Source organism: Gorilla gorilla, chromosome 12 (genome assembly GCF_029281585.2).
Source record: "Gorilla gorilla gorilla isolate KB3781 chromosome 12, NHGRI_mGorGor1-v2.1_pri, whole genome shotgun sequence".
In the NCBI taxonomy this organism is placed as follows: Eukaryota; Metazoa; Chordata; class Mammalia; order Primates; family Hominidae; genus Gorilla; species Gorilla gorilla.
In genome coordinates this window covers 59,603,947-59,619,798 of record NC_073236.2, presented here as the reverse complement: position 1 = coordinate 59,619,798, position 15,852 = coordinate 59,603,947, and the positions used below count along the sequence as shown (strand labels likewise).

The following is a 15,852-nucleotide window of genomic DNA, read 5'->3' as shown; positions in this document are numbered from 1 at the left end:
AAAGTTTATTAGACAATGACCCAAGATGCAAATGTTTAGTTACAATTTTAAGCCACATTCAAGATCTTGTTTAAACACAAAAAACACATGCCTGAAGAATGAAGAGTGAACGCCAAAGCATCCACCCTAGGCCTGTTCATTATCTCCTGCACCTCCACCTGTATCTGTTGGCTTCTTGGGTCTTGTGCTGGTCATCCCCAGGCTCCAGAGGCCCTCTGCACATCTTCTCAGGGTCTGATTAGTATGGTCAAGTGATTTGTTGCCACACTGTGGAAAATCTTTTTCTGAGATGGTCACGCCTGCATTACTGCTGCCACCACTGAGATTGCTGTGGTGGTGCTTTCATTTGGATTTTACAGCTTGGCATTTTGCCATCTGTGAGCCCAGAGTCTCTCTCTCTCTCTGTCTTCTCTACTCATTACCTCCTCTGAGGCTCCTCTTTCTGACTTCACAATTCCATCTCAAACTTTACATCCTCTCAGGGACCCTGACTTTAGCTCCCTGGCCACAGGGTCTCAGTCTCACTGGCCCCATCTCTCTTCTTCAGCCTTGAGGACCTTGCATGCCGCTCACTTGCGACACTTTGGTCTCACATCCTCCCACTCAAAAAGTGATGGAAACTGAGGCTTCTGGGGCAGATCACTGGGGTCAGACTGGGAAAAGCCTGGAATACCACACCAAAGAATTTGCATTCTTTAGGGGATGTAAAGCCTGTTTTTCATGTTTTCAATTCCAAGCTACAACTTTGAGGATTTTTAGATTTTGGAACACATGTGATTTGGAGAAGGGCTTACAGTCTCTCAGGGGACCATTTGGGGAGAAAAACCACACAGTATGATTAATGTATTTAAATAAACACTGGTGTTGGTTCAGAGCACTATTCCCTGTAATTGCCTACTTACAGAAGTACGCAATGCTAGAACAAAAACTTCACCTGTTTTCCCCGTGTGGTTTCTGAAAATGGATATTTACACTGACACAGTACACTTTTTTCAACTTGGAAAAATATATCACCCTTTTATTTTCAGGCAGATCATGGAACCATTTGTTTTTTAATGTGAGGGAAGGGCATGGGCAGGTAAGCTGCTGGATGTGGAAAGGGAACCAGTCTCCCATCACTTTCTCCTCAGGTGAAGTTGAAAGCTCAGCCTGTTGCCCACGAGGTTAGCTGTCTAGAATCCACAGAGGGCCATCCCTGGGCAAAAATGAAGAAGTAGGCAGGGGCATTTCTCTGTAAGCCTACTTTAATCTCCCCATTCCCTTTTATGCCCCACTCTCCAGGCCTCATTGCTGGGCAGTTTCCTCCCAGGCTCTGTGCCTTCAAGCAGCTCAGAAGCCTATGTTTCCTTCCTATTTGCTTTATTTATATTTCCCCTCCAAGCCAACACACTGCCTTTCCTTCCCTGGGACAGTGATATTCAGATTTTTCCTTCTGTCTTATCTGGATTCAATTTCATACCGAACCAACTAGAAATGGAGTTTAGTTCTCCCAAGTGAATAGGCACAGTTTCTCTTGAGCTACAGTCTAGTGTGGAGTGTAGAGTCCTTTGATGAGGAGTTCTAACACTAATGACAAGCTATTGCTTCTCTTTGAGGCTTGATTTCCATAGCTGTACAATGATTGTGAAATATACCATAAGAGCCACAACATAGCCTTTACTCACACAGCACTTTCAGGACTCTAATGGCACCCCACACATTTCTTCCCAGATTGCTCTGAGCATCCCCTAGTGTTTCTAACACGTATTTTTTAGAAAGCACTTGACTTGGCAGTACAGGATCTCTGCCATTGTCTTATTCCTTCTTGCTCCTTCTCACCATAAGCCCACATAGCCGTGCCACCAGCATCCATGACAGGTTCCACCACTGTTAGCTGAGCATCACCAAAGTCCTCATGGTTCCTACTGGTCCCGATTTCTGTGTAATGGCTGGCACTACCCAATGTTTCTGGCAAGGGTTGCCATGCCTGATGTCTGGGGTCCAGCTGCTGCTGCCAGTGCTGTCTCTTCTGCTGCCAGCCCCACTCTTTTCATCCTCCTGCTGCTTCCACCAACATTTCTGCTGCCATCGCCAAAATTACAGATGCTGCCGGCACTGCAGCTTTGCTTCCCCCCTGCTGTCTTGTTGCTGCATTGCCATGGGCATCAGGCAAGGGTTCAGGGGCCTAGGCCAAATGGCACTGTGTCCACTTGTATGTCTCCCTCCTGGAAAATGCAGGCTATCCAATAAAGGGGAGAGAGGAACAGGGCAGAGCACTATAAAAGGCAGTGAGTGATTGGTAAAGATAACTGGGATATGTATATATGTTTCATCTTTCTAGACTGTGGTTTCATACGATTCAGTTAAGAATACTTGATCCCAATATCCTTTCAACACTTCAGCATCTGTGAGTCTTTTCAGTGGAGACCCAGAACCTGTAAGTGGATGGAATAGGGCAGGTGGTATAGGCTTGTGGCAGATCCCGGAGAACCACCAATGCCACTTGATGTTTTTTTTTTTTTATTCCATGACATTCCCTGTGTGAGACTGTGCATGTGTGCTTATGTGTGTATGTGTGTTCTCTGTATCTGGAGTCACTACTACAAGTTTTTCAGAGCAGGGGTTAGTTCTCATTATAATCACATTAACCTCCAAGCATGCACTCTGATGCCAAGCTGTAGGATTCCATAAATGTTTGATGAGAAGTTTGTTCGTTTTTCATTCAGAACATTTTTTTATTATTAAAAGCTCCAAATGACTAGGAACAAAGTGCTTAATATTCTCCAGCAACTCCACCCAGTCAGCACATCAAAAGTTACCAAAAAAGGGACAAGAGAAATCAAAGAGATGGAAATGAACATAATGTCACCACCTTGCCTTTATTGTACTTAAAAAAAAAAAAGATTGAGAGAAATTTTCTCACTAACACAAATATGTTCTGTTGTTCATTAAATATTGGTGATGTGGACAGGTACATGGGAAATTTGTATGTGTGCAAGCCACAACTTAGGCCTTAGCTCCTCTCCTGCGAGAGTTCAGAAGTCTTTGGACATGATTGTTAAGATTTGGGTAACAATAAACCCAAAATAACTGGATTTACCTTTATTTTGCTGCACCTTCCCTTCAAGAACTTCAGCCTTTTATATTCTTCCCAAATAACTATAGAAGTCCTTAGAGGATCTAAGTTGTGTTTGTAAAATCAGCCATATTGACAACTACATGGATCTCTGACTTTTTCTTCCTGCTCCCGCAGAACACCGTGGTGAAATTTGCAGCACCATCTGGTGCCAGATTTAGCATCCAGGTCACTGGTGCCATGGAAAGCATTGCCACTGATGCTTGTGCCAGGAAAGGCACCTCTCCTCTGCTTCAGTGTCCATGCTAAGGATGCTCATACCCAAGGCTGCAGGTGCCATTGTTTCCATCTATTAGTGTCTCCAGGGGCTTACTGAAGGGTCTTTTCATCCTGGGAGCAGCCTATGGTCTTGCCGTTTCTCAGTATTTGTCATCCTGCCTTGCCTGAGTGCCATTACTTCAGAGCTAAGAAAGAAGATGCTCAGTGGTTTTAATTAGGTTAAACTAATCCCTCCTGGTATGTTACCCTTCCAGGAAACCTAATGCCTCACACTGACAAAAATGCACCCAGTGGATCTTAAAAAGTAGTAGAGATTATGCCAGGCGTTGGCCTCATTTGAAAGGAAGGATCTGGCTTTTCCTGGAAATAATAACCGCCTGTTTTCTCTTCGCATCAGATCAGCTCCCTCTTCTTCCTCACTGCTCCTTCTTTTCCTGACCTCCATTCCTATAGATTAGCTAATTAGTACAAGCACCACATAGATGAGGCTTTATAGCAAGGGTAGAAAGAGCAGATGATGTTGGGAGCATGGAGAATGATATAGCTAATTAAAACCAACAACAACAACAACAATATTCAACAACAACAAAAACCAGCAGCTGCCTCCCTTCTGCTTCTGGAGGGAAAACTTTGAATCATTTTGTGAAGTTGATTGAGATGTACAGAGCATTGGAGGAATGAATAGTAGTATTATTACATTCAAATTACATGGTTGTCCCTGAAATATGAGAGTGAATATAGTGTAATAAGAACACAAATTTTCTTCCTGACTCACCACTTCCAAACTCCGCAACCTTGGACAAGTTACTCACCCTCTCTGGGCTTCAGTTTTCATATCTATTACAAGGAGAAAATACTAGTGTCTGTCCCATAGACTTGTTAGAAAACTGTAAACAAAGAAAGACCTATGTAATAGAATTGTAGCTGATACAACATTAGTACTTAATAAATATTAGCTATGACCTGAAATTTGCCATTATAATTATTATTTAGGCACTGCCACCCACATTTAGTTCTGCAGTTTATGTGATTTGATTATTTTTCCCTAGAGAAGGCTCATGGCTTTTTGGCTATGAAGCATTTTTTTTCCTGTTGGTATTTTAGAAAGATATAAAATGGCATCTCAGAAGGGCCTCTAGCTGTTAGAAAGGTGAATCGCCCGTTGGTTTAATTAGAAGAGATATTTTCAGGTGGTGCCCTGAAAAATGAGATGATGTTTTTTGAAGAGCTACTGCTACCGGGGAGATAGCTTATCACGGTGTGGGTTTCCACCATGCCGGGAGCTAAGTTCCAGGAATAAACCGAGCTAAGAAATATATTCTTTGTATTGAATATGATTACGAGGGGTAGGGAGCCTGAAAACATGTGACATTAAGGCAATTTTCTTAGGGACAGAAAGTCATACTCTATTAGGTCTTTTGGCCTCATAAAGTGTTCTAGGCCTGTATGGGTATTTTGTGTTTGTCAGGGTGGACAAGATTGTGCTGAGAAACTACCTAATCCCCATCCCAGTGGCTTAATAACACAGAGTTATTTCTCCTAATACCTGCTGAGTAGAAGCAGCTGCAGGGATGAGTCCTGTGTGTCTCCTCCACTTATCAGCCCAGATCTCCAGGCTGGTGGAGCCTCCACCTTTAATAACAGCCATTCTCAAACTTTTTAATTTCCTAAATTCCTTTACATTCTTAAAAAATATATAGAAGACATTTGTTCATATGATTTATAACTATAGATATTTACTGTATTATGCACTAAAACTGAGATTTAAAATATTTATTTACTCATTTAAAAGTAAGTATATAGCCAATACATGTTGAGATAAATAACACTTCATGGAAAATGACCATATTTTCCAAAACAAAACAAAAGAACGACTCTATTTTGCGTTTCCTGGTCTCTTTAATGTCTAGCTTAGTTAAGGACAGCTGGATTCCCATATCTGCTTCTGCATTTAATCTATTGCCACATGCTTTTTTGCTTGAAGAGAAAACCTAGGCTTTCACAGAAATGTGATTAGAAAAGAAACAATCTCTTGGACCCCTATAATGGTCTTAAGAAAGCTCAGGGGTCCTTGGATCACAGTTTGAGGACTGCTGAAGTAAAACTTTTCCAGTCACTGTGGCTGAAAGCAAGAGTGATAGTTCTCCAGCTCTTTAATATCAGAAAGAATGTAAGTCGCTTTTGCTTATAATTTGTTGCGTACAACTCACCACATGATCAAGCCTAACTTCAGTTAAGGCTGGGAAATACAGGAAAACAAATGGAGTAATTAATGAGGAACACTGTTTCTGCCACAAAATCATCTACTTCATATCTTGGTAGTCCTTCATTTCCTTCCCACCTCCCTCCCCAATTACTTGCTTCCCAGTGACTTCTTCGTTTTCTTTCCTTTTCTGCTTTTCTTTTTTAATGCTGACCCGTAGAGTACCGAAATCAAACTCAATGGAAGTTGGTTCAGAAAATGGGATATCAGGGAGAGCTGAGGCAGATTGGCAAGCCTTGAGCTGCCTTTATTGCAACTGTGTGACACCTTCCTCTTGTTCCTTTGTGTCTTTTTCATCTACTCTTCTGCTGTAGCTGTGTTCCCTTGGGCTATTTTGACCCTCTCAAAATTAAAATTCTATTGGCATTTTTTCTGTCTGCTCACATTCAAATCCATGGTTTGCCAGACATTGTATTCACATCAACTATTTCCTCAAAGCAGTTCTCAGATGTGAAGTAGAGATGATTCACCTTGGGCTTCTGGAACTTTCAGCATCCATGTCTGCCTGAGGCCTTCTGTTATCCATTGCTCTAGGCCACTATTGCCCAGATATTAGCATGCATATGAATCACCTGGGGCTTTTGTAAATGCAGATTCTGATTCAGTAGGTTGTAGGGTGAGACTGAGATTCTACATTTGTAACAAGCTCCAAGGTGATGTGGATGCTATTGGTCCTGGATCACATTTTGAGTTATAAGGCTGTGAACCCAACCCCAACATATATATCCTCTGGGGAGCCATTCCTCTTGATGATTTGCCTCTTACTCCAGAAGAGACTTTGGCTAATCTTCCAACTCTAGCCAATCATTTGAAATTCACTGTGAATCCCATCCGCTACACACTTTGTACCACCAACATACTTGAAGATGTTCAAGTCCTCACGTTAGAAATATGATCGTTTTATGGTTTCTAATAACTGCCCAGAACTTGGTATGATGAATCTTCTTTCCTACTTTGCAAGTAGCTCTCTTAAAATTTGCTGAGAATCTATCATTTTTCAGTTGTATGCATTTACTTACAAATACAAATTTGGATTTCTAAGGTTCACTTTCCTTATAGCTGGTAATCTCTCTTCGGTGCCTGGGCAGGTGCTCCATGTAGCAATCTAGGCTTAGGAGAAAGGAGAAAAAGGTAGGTTGGTTTGGTGCTCACACATCATGTCCCCTTTTAATTCTGGTGCTAGTGGACTAGAGAAATTGAGAAGGAATAGATTAGAGTCTCCTCACTTGACATGGCTGAGCTTCACTCCTCATTAGCCATGACTGCTCTTCAGCCTCACTATCTGCAGACTCAGCACAGACAGATGGTGGGTAACACACGCATTGCTGATGAGGGGCACATCTGTGAACAGCTGCCTAGTTGTGGTGATCCCTTTGGCCACATCCTTCAGTTGGCAGAACCATACTTACTTTCTCTTAACCCTCAAACTTGAGTTGTATTAGAAATACAGAGGCCCCGAAATTTACCTTCTCAGACCTTTAAATCCAAGCAACATCTGATGTTTTATCTTATCCAAAATGAGGAACTCAAAAGAAGGGAGAAGGAAAACTGGTACTTCTTGCTCTACCCCTCTCCATGAGACTTTCTGTCCCTATTTCTGGTTTTCTCACTCTGGTGGTATTGGACAGATCAGATAGTTCACTGGCTAAGATATACACTGCAAAGAGGAATAGAATGTAAACATTCTCTTTTCTTTCCTTGTTGCAAACTTCCTTAGTCTTTTCAGGTTATCCTCTTCATCTCAGGGTAGAAAAATATGTTCTTTCATCCTCCATAAGAGGGGATGAATGAGGCAAAAATGCATTTAATAGAGACTACAGTTTCCAAAAATGCTCCTACCTTTCTCACCACTCTGTCATTTATATTGAACAGGAAAGCGGGGGCGTGGTTGGTGTGAGAAAGGGTTCCTTGACAATTCTCAGTAAGCCCAGCAGGAATGGAGCTATCTCATGGGTCCTACGGGACCCTGAACTTCAAGGGGAATTTAGTTCCTTTATTCTCAACACTGGGCCTTTAACATGAGTGCACGACAACTGGAAAAATCCCAATTGACTGCCTGTTAGATGTGTGTATGTGTTGCATCAGATCTGATCATCAGTTGAGTGAAGATTCGTGACCATTTTTTTGTTTATCAAAACCGTATCAAGTGGAACTTGGGCAAATGAATGATTTCTATTTTTTTTTTCTCAGCTGTTCTGGTGCTGTGTACACTGTCAGAATTAGGTCAAGGGAAGGTAGTTATTCTAATTTGCTAACACTTGCTGTGTCTGAGAATGTTTAATGCAACCACAGAGAAAAAACAGACATGTTTAAAAGGTATGGTATGTCTGTGACATGTGCTCTTCCTTGACACATTTGTGTCACAGGTGCCAATTCCTGCAGTTTACTGGTGTTCCACACTTCAGTTCTGCAACTGCAAAAGGTGATGAGTAGAGGTTGTGCTTGCCTCAGCTGGGGGCAGCACTCCCCAATCAAAGATCAAGCATACAGACTGGCAGGAAATTTAACAATTCCCTTTCCCATTCATGGAAATTCAAGCTCTTTTGTCATCATATTGTTTTTATTTGTATACTATATAGCTTGCTGAGCCTCTCATGAGATTTCGAATATGAAACTGATCAATTAGGTAAAAAGCAACTTAATTTTTAAAAAACTCAACCTCGTCACCCTGCATCACTTCAGTGTGGTGCTATTGAATGCAAATGTCAGAAATAGCCTCTTCCACCCGATTAATTATGAACCAAAGAGATCATCAGAGAGCAAGGTTGCCCCGAGTTCTGTGTTCCTTCTTGGCCTCTGTCCATCAATCTTCTGGATCAGTGGTCTTCAAGCATTTTGACTCAAACACACCCCCTTAAAGAGTTTTGAAATACCATGTACTGTCTCATACATTTTAACAGAAAAATCTTGAGATAATCATCTATTCACATGCATTTCACATGTCATAAATAATACAAAGAGACCTGTATGCTCTTTCCCTCGTTTCACACAATGGTAACATCTTGTAAAACTGTGGTACAATATCCCAACCAAGATGTTGTCATTGATACAGTGAGATACAGACTATGTCTATCACTACAAGTATCACTCATGTTGCTCTTCAATAGCAACACCCACTTCCCTGCCAGCCTCATCCCCTCCTTAACCCTTGACAACACTAGTCTGTTCTCCATTGCTATAGTTTTGTTGTTTTAAGAATGTCATACAGGCCGGGCATGGTGGCTTACGCCTGTAATCCCAACACTTTGGGAGGCTGAGGCAGGCAGATCACGAGGTCAGGAGATCTAGACCATCCTGGCTAACATGGTGAAACCCTGTCTCTACTGAAAATACAAAAAATTAGCCAGGCATGGTGGCGGGTGCCTGTAGTCCCAGCTACTTGGGAGGTTGAGGCAGGAGAATGGCGTGAACCTGGAAGGCGGAGCTTGCAGTGAGCCGAGATCGCGCCACTGCACTCTAGCCTGGGTGACAGAGTGAGACTCTGTCTCAAAAAAAAAAAAAAAAAAAAAGAATGTCATACAAATGGAACCATACAGTCCGTGACATTTGGGGATTGGGATTCCTTACTTATCATTATTCTCTGGAGATTCATGCAGGTTGTTCAGTTGGACCATTCACCCATTGAAGGACATGTGGGTTGTTTCCAGGTTTGGGTTATTATGAGTAAAGCCACGAAAAATATGTGTATCTAGTTTTTGTGTGAACACAAGACTTCATTTCTCTGGGATAAATGCCCAGAAGCACAATTTGCATGTTTAGTTTTTAGTTTTTTTTGTTTGTTTTTAAATGAACTTTATTTTTTAGAGCAAAATTTCAGGTTCACAGCAAAATTGAGAAGAAGGTACAGATATGTTCCCTATATCCTCTGCCACCACACGTTGTTTAGTTTTTTAAGAAATTGCCAGATTGCCTTCCAGATTAGCTGTAACATTTTACATTCTCATCACAATGTATGAAGTCATCCTGTTTCTCTGAATTCTCACCAGCATTTGGTGTTTTCACAACTTAAACAAAAATTAGCCATTCTGATAGGTATACAGTGATATCTCAGTGTAGTTTTATTTTGTGTTTTCCTAATGACTAATGATGTTGAATATATTTTCTTGTGCTAACCATATATCTCCTTGGTTGGAATGTCCCTTCATATCTTTTGTCCATTTCTAATTCCTCCTGCCTCAGCCTCCCAAGTAGCTGGGATTACAGGCATGCACCACCAGGGCTAATTTTTGTATTTTTAGTAGAGATGGGATTTCACCATGTTGGTCAGGCTGGTCTCGAACTCCTGACCTCAAGTGATCCGCCTGCCTCAGCCTCCCAAAGTGCTGGGATTACAGGTGTGAGCCACTGTGCCTGGCCCATAACTTCTTTTTTAATCCTCTTAACAGGACCTTTCACAGAGCAAAAGTTTTCAGTTTTGAAGTTCAATTTATGTACATTTCCTCTCATAGATTGTGTTTTTGGTGTCAAGTCTAAGAACTCCTTTCCTAGTCCTAGATCCTAAAAATATTTTCCTATTTTTTTCTAAAAGTTTTACATTTTTCCATTTTGCATTTGAGCTGTGATCTATTTTGTGTTAATTTTATGTAAGATGTAAAATGTAGGTCAGGCTTCACTTTTTTACCTATGGAGATCCAATTGCTCTAGCACCATTTGTGTAAAAAGCTACCTCTTCCCCATTTGGTTGATTTTGTACTTTTGTCAAAAATGTGTCCATTTCTGGGTCCTCTGTTCCATTGTACTATGTGTTGATTTTTCCACCAATATGACAGTCTTGATTACTGTAACTATAAAATAAATCTCAATATTGAGTTAAATAGATTCTTCCCTCTTTAATCTTCTTTTTTAAAATTCTTTTCAGTATCCTAGTTCCTTTGCCTTCTCATATACATTTTAGAATAATGTTATTTATATGTACAAAAGTTTTGCTTGGATTTTGCTAGAAATCGTGTTAACCTGTATATCAATTTGGGTAGAATTGATGTCTTTATTACCTTGAATCTTCCAACCAGTGAACACAGTATGTCTCTCAATAGGTGTTTAATTCCTTTTATCATCATTGCATAGTTTTCAGCCAACAAATTCTGTATATGTTTTATTGGATTTACATCTAAATGTGTTCTTTTTTGAGTGATTGTAAATGGTGTTATATTTTTAATTTCCATGTCAGCTGTTTATTACTAGCATAAGAAATAGAATTATGTTTCATGTATATTGTATCCTGCAACCTTGCTGAACTCCCTTATGAGTTCTAGGAGTTTTTGTAGATACTTTAGATTTTTCTAGGTAGACAGTCATATCATCTGCAATACATTGTTTTTTCTTTTTCAATCGCTATGCCTTTTATTTCCTTTTCTTGCCTTATTGAACTGGCTAGAACACTATGTTGAATAAAAGTGGAGAGAAGAATAGACATCCTTGGTTTCCAATCTTATGGGAAAATCATTCAATCTTTCAGCATTAACTATAATGTTGGCTATAGTTTTTTTTTTGGTAGATACATTATATCAGGTTGAAAATGTTCCCCTCTATTCATATTCTTCAGAGAGTTTATTTTTTAATCATGAGTGGTCATTGACGTTTGCCAATTGCTTTTTCTGCATCAATTGATATCATTGTGTGAATTTTCTCCTTTAGCTTTTTTCTTGAGACAGAGTCTCTCTCTCTGTCACAAAGACTGCAGTGCAGTGATGTGATCTTGGCTCACTGAAACCTCCCTGCCTCCTGGAGTAGCTGGAATTACAGGCGCATGCCACCACACCCAGCTAATTTTTGTACTTTTAGTAGTAGAGACAGGGTTTCGCCATGTTGGCCAGGCTAGTCTCAAACTCCTAATTTCATGTGATTCACCCGCCTCAGCCTCCCAAAGTGCTGGGATTACAGGCGTGAGCCCCTGCGCCCAGCCCTTAGCTTATCATTATTATTATTATTTTATATTTTCAGTATATTAAAAAGGAACAGTACAAACGCTGTGGTATTAAAAAGGATCCTTATTTTTCAACAAATGAACTTTTATAAACAATTCTGTAATGAAATGAAAACAGTATCTTAATACAAGTTTTTGTTAAACAAGATTTTAAAATTTTAAAATTAGAAAACGTTAAGATTAAATTCTTTCAAAGGTTCAAACAAAAAAACAACCTGTACAGTCTCCATTACATGTGTCTTTGTACACATTCTGGGCACTTTGAAAATGTTAAAGTTTTTAACGTTTGACTGACAGAAGTAGCACTTAAAGGCTTCATGAATCTTTTTTCCAGAAAAGTATGCTTTCAGTAAAACATTTTGCCATTTTATCTAACTATGCACTGACATTTTTGTTCTTCCTGAAAAGGAGATTTATGCTAACACTGTATTTTTAATGTAAAAATATACGTGTAGAGATATTTTAACTTCCTGAGTGACTTATACCTCAAATGTGGTTTAATGAACAATGTCTAAATTTTAGAATGAAACAGTATGTGTAGATCTACACATGTATGTTCAATTAGGGTAAAGCTCAAGAGCATGTCACAGAATTTATACCTAAATTATATAAGAAGATAAGCAATGTCTTTATCCCCAAACTTTACCAATAAGCCTTCTCAAATAGAATGTTAGTAAAGTGAATCACTGAAAAGTTTCATTTTTGAATTAACTAAAATACCAGTAGCCATTTTAGTCTGTCAACCTGGATGTTTTCTTGATTCACTAGCAAGAAATTTCTTGCAATACAAAAAGATAACAAATAATTAAAATATCTGCTTTATCATACAACTTCACCCCCTCCTAAAGTGTCTAAAATGATTAGGAATTGTAGCACTTTCTTTTGCATAAAACCCTTTCCTCTTCATAAAACCCTGAGGTGAAAGGTTATTGATGTAATAAAACCACAATTCATTTTGTATTAAACTGTAGCTTTAAAAAAATGTATAAAGAAATGTGACAACTTGTAAAGCTGCTCTGTACAGTTTTTCAACAAAATATTTCCATATCAACATAGTCAAAGGGCCTAAAATGACCCTATAAAAACAATGTCCTTTTAACATGTGTTAGTGTCGAGATGAGCGCCATTTTCCATCTCTGCTACTGTCTCTTCTGTTATCATAGTCATGGCTCCAGCCATCATGATTCCTATCTTCATAGAAGAAATCATCTCTCTTTCCTCTGTAATGATGGTCAGACCCATGATCAGTGCAACGCTGTTCCCGGCTATAATGTCTATCTGCTAGGTAGGGATGAGAATTCATTCTGACTTTACGCTGTGATGATGGTGTACCTTGGCACCACTGGGAGCTTGAAGACTGATTAAAACTATGACTGTGTGATTGAACTGATGGTGAGAATCCTGATTGATCCAGAGGTGAAGAACCAAATTTTCCACCATATGACATTTGTCTCAAAGCACTGTTCATCACTGCTTGTCTCTGAAAATTTTCTGGAGAAGAGAAAGATCTCTGAATTATCTGTGCTGATGAAGTCATGTTATCCCTAGTCCTTTCGTACCTGCTAGGAGATGTGGAGGTAGGGCTTGAATTTCCAACATGATGTTGGGGATATGGCAAACTGACATCTTGCGAGGCATGACTACTTCCTGATCTAAATTGAATTTTGATAGGCCTTCCGTAAAGTTTGATTCCATTAAGTAGATTCATTGCATAAGGAACAGATACTTCATGTTTGAAATTCACAAACGCAAACTGCTTTGGTTTACCATCCTTATCTTTTGGAATTTCACCTTTATTACTGGCCCAGCCTGGTGGAAAAGCTCGAAAAGGAGCTCCTCGGTCACTTTCGTTTCAAGGTTGCCCACAAAGAACTAGCTTCTTATTATAGTAGATTATATTGATTGATTTTCAAATATTAAGCCAGCCTTGTATCCTTGATATAAACTCCACTTGGTCATTTTATATATATATAAATGATATATTGCTGGGACAGGAGATTTCTCTTGAGATTTTCTCTTTGATCCATAAATTAAGAAGTGTGTTGTTTAGTTTTCAGGTGTTTGGAGATTTTCTTTTTATCACTCTGCTACTGATTTCAAGTTTGATTTTATTGTGGTCAGAGAACACATTTTGTATGATTTCAATTTTTTTTTTAATTTGTTGATGCTGGTTTTATGACCCAGGATATGGTATATCTTGGTATAGGTTCTATGGACACTTGAAGAGAATCTGTATTCTGCTATTGCTGGGTGGAATGTTCTACAAGTGTTGGCTATATCCTAATGATTGAGTATTGTATCTTATTGATTGGTACTGTTGAGTTCTTCTATATCTTTGTTTTTCAGTCTAGTTGCTCTAATTGTTGAGAAGAAAGTATTGAAATCTACAGCAATAATTGTAGAGTTGTCTATTCTTTCAGTTCTATCAGTTTTTGCTTCACATATTTTATAACTCTGGTTTTTAATACATACATATTTAGGGTTGCTTTTTTCATTAACACTTTAATATCACGTGTCTCTGATTCTGATAGTTTTGTTTGCTCTGAATTCTACTTAATCTGATATTAATATAGCCAATTCTGCTTTTTTCATTAATAATATTTATATTTTCATATAGATGTATTTTTTCATCCTTCTGTATGTATGTATTTTTTCATCCTTCTACTTATATTATTACTTCTACTTCCTATATTATTATATTTGAAGTGATTTTCTTATAGAGAGCATATAGTTGGATAATGGTTTGGGATCCAGTCTTCTAATATATACGTTTTAATTGGCATATTTAGGTTATTTGCATTTAATGTAATTATTGGTATGCTAAAGCTTAAGTCTGCCATTTTATTTTTTGTTTTCTGTTTGTTTTCTCTGTTTTTACTTTGCTGTTTTCTTTTCCTGTCTTCCTATATATTACTTGATCATTTTTTCTTTTATGGAATTCTGTTTTACTTATCTATAATATATCTCTTGGCATAGCCTTTTTAATAGTTGACCTAGGCAATACATTCTTTACACATAAATTATATATATATTGATGTTTTCATATTACCAATTCTAGTGAAGTTTAGAAATATTTATCTGCCTTTATGTCCCTTTATCCTCACTTTATTTATAGTTATTGTCAATATTTTCTATGTGTACATTTAGAATCAAACTAGACAGTATTGTAATTTTATAATTTTTGCTTCAACCATCAAATATAATTTAGAATACTCAGGAGAGAAGGTAGGTATTCTGTATTTTCCTGTATTTTTGCTTACCATATTTTTCTTTTTTCTTTATATTCTAGCCTTCCCCCCCCCACCCCCCCTTTCCTTTCCTTTCTTTCCTTTCCTTTTGTTTAGAGAGCTGTCTTTAGCCCTTCTTTTGGGGGAGGTCTATTGATAACAAAGTCTTACATTTTCTTCAATAGAGCGTGTAATGGTTTCCTCCTTAAAGAATATTTTCATTGGATATAGAATTATAGTTAACAGTTCTTATTTTCAGTCTTGGAAAATATTGTGCCACTTCCTTCTAGTCTCCCTGACTTTTGATAAGAAATCTACTCTTATTTGAACAGCTTTTCCCAACTTTCAGGTTTTTTGTTTTTTTTTTTCCTAGATAAGACTTATATTTTTTCTTAATTTTCGGAAGTGTAACAGTGGCGTGCCTTAATAGGGATTTCTTTCAGGTTACACTGCTTAGGGTTTTCTGAGCTTCTTGAACCTGTAACTTTATATTTCCAGACACATTTTTGAAGTTTTTAGTTCTTATTCCTTTGACTACTTTTCCAGCCACATGCTTTTTCTCTTCTCCTTCAGGACCTCAACTTACAGGAATGTCAGATCTTTTATAGCACCATAGGTCCCTAAGGCTTTGTTAATTAATTTATTTTTTTTCAGTCTGGTTTCTCTCTGTTGTTCAAAAGATTGGCTAGTTCCTGATTTTTTTCTTTCCTTTTTTTTAATCTTCCAGTTCACCAGTTCTTTCCTCCATCTCTTCTATTCTGCTATTAAGCTCATCCACTGAAATTTTAATTTTTGTTATTGCATTGTTTTGGTTCTAAAAGTTACATGTAGTTTTTAAAAATATCTTCTACTTCTTTGTTGAAATTATCCATTTCTTTGATAAGGCCTTCTATTTATTGTTTGTTTCAAGTGTGTTAGTAATTGCTTTTTGAAGCATTTTTGTCATACCTGCATTACAAGAAGTGGAATCTAGAAGTCTCTGTTGACATGTAAGTGGGGAAAACTCCCATTGCTGCTGGAAAGGATTGGGAGTTCTGGCTTTTCATGTCTTCTGCGCTGACATCTTAGTGGGGATGACCGGATTATCACTGGCTGATGGTGAAGA

General features: G+C 38.5%; 2 protein-coding genes across 8 annotated transcripts in view; one reads left to right on the top strand and one right to left on the bottom strand.

The window, feature by feature from the left end:
* Positions 1-15,852, top strand: part of CTNNA2 (catenin alpha 2) — a 1,198,185-nt gene that overhangs the window by 693,948 nt on the left and 488,385 nt on the right. The window lies entirely within an intron of this gene.
* LOC101138893 (RNA-binding protein 7-like) lies at positions 12,501-13,366 on the bottom strand. The gene has a single exon (XM_055378931.2). It carries the CDS (start codon positions 13,226-13,228, stop codon positions 12,626-12,628), a length of 603 nt encoding a protein of 200 aa, XP_055234906.1. The 5' UTR covers positions 13,229-13,366; the 3' UTR covers positions 12,501-12,625.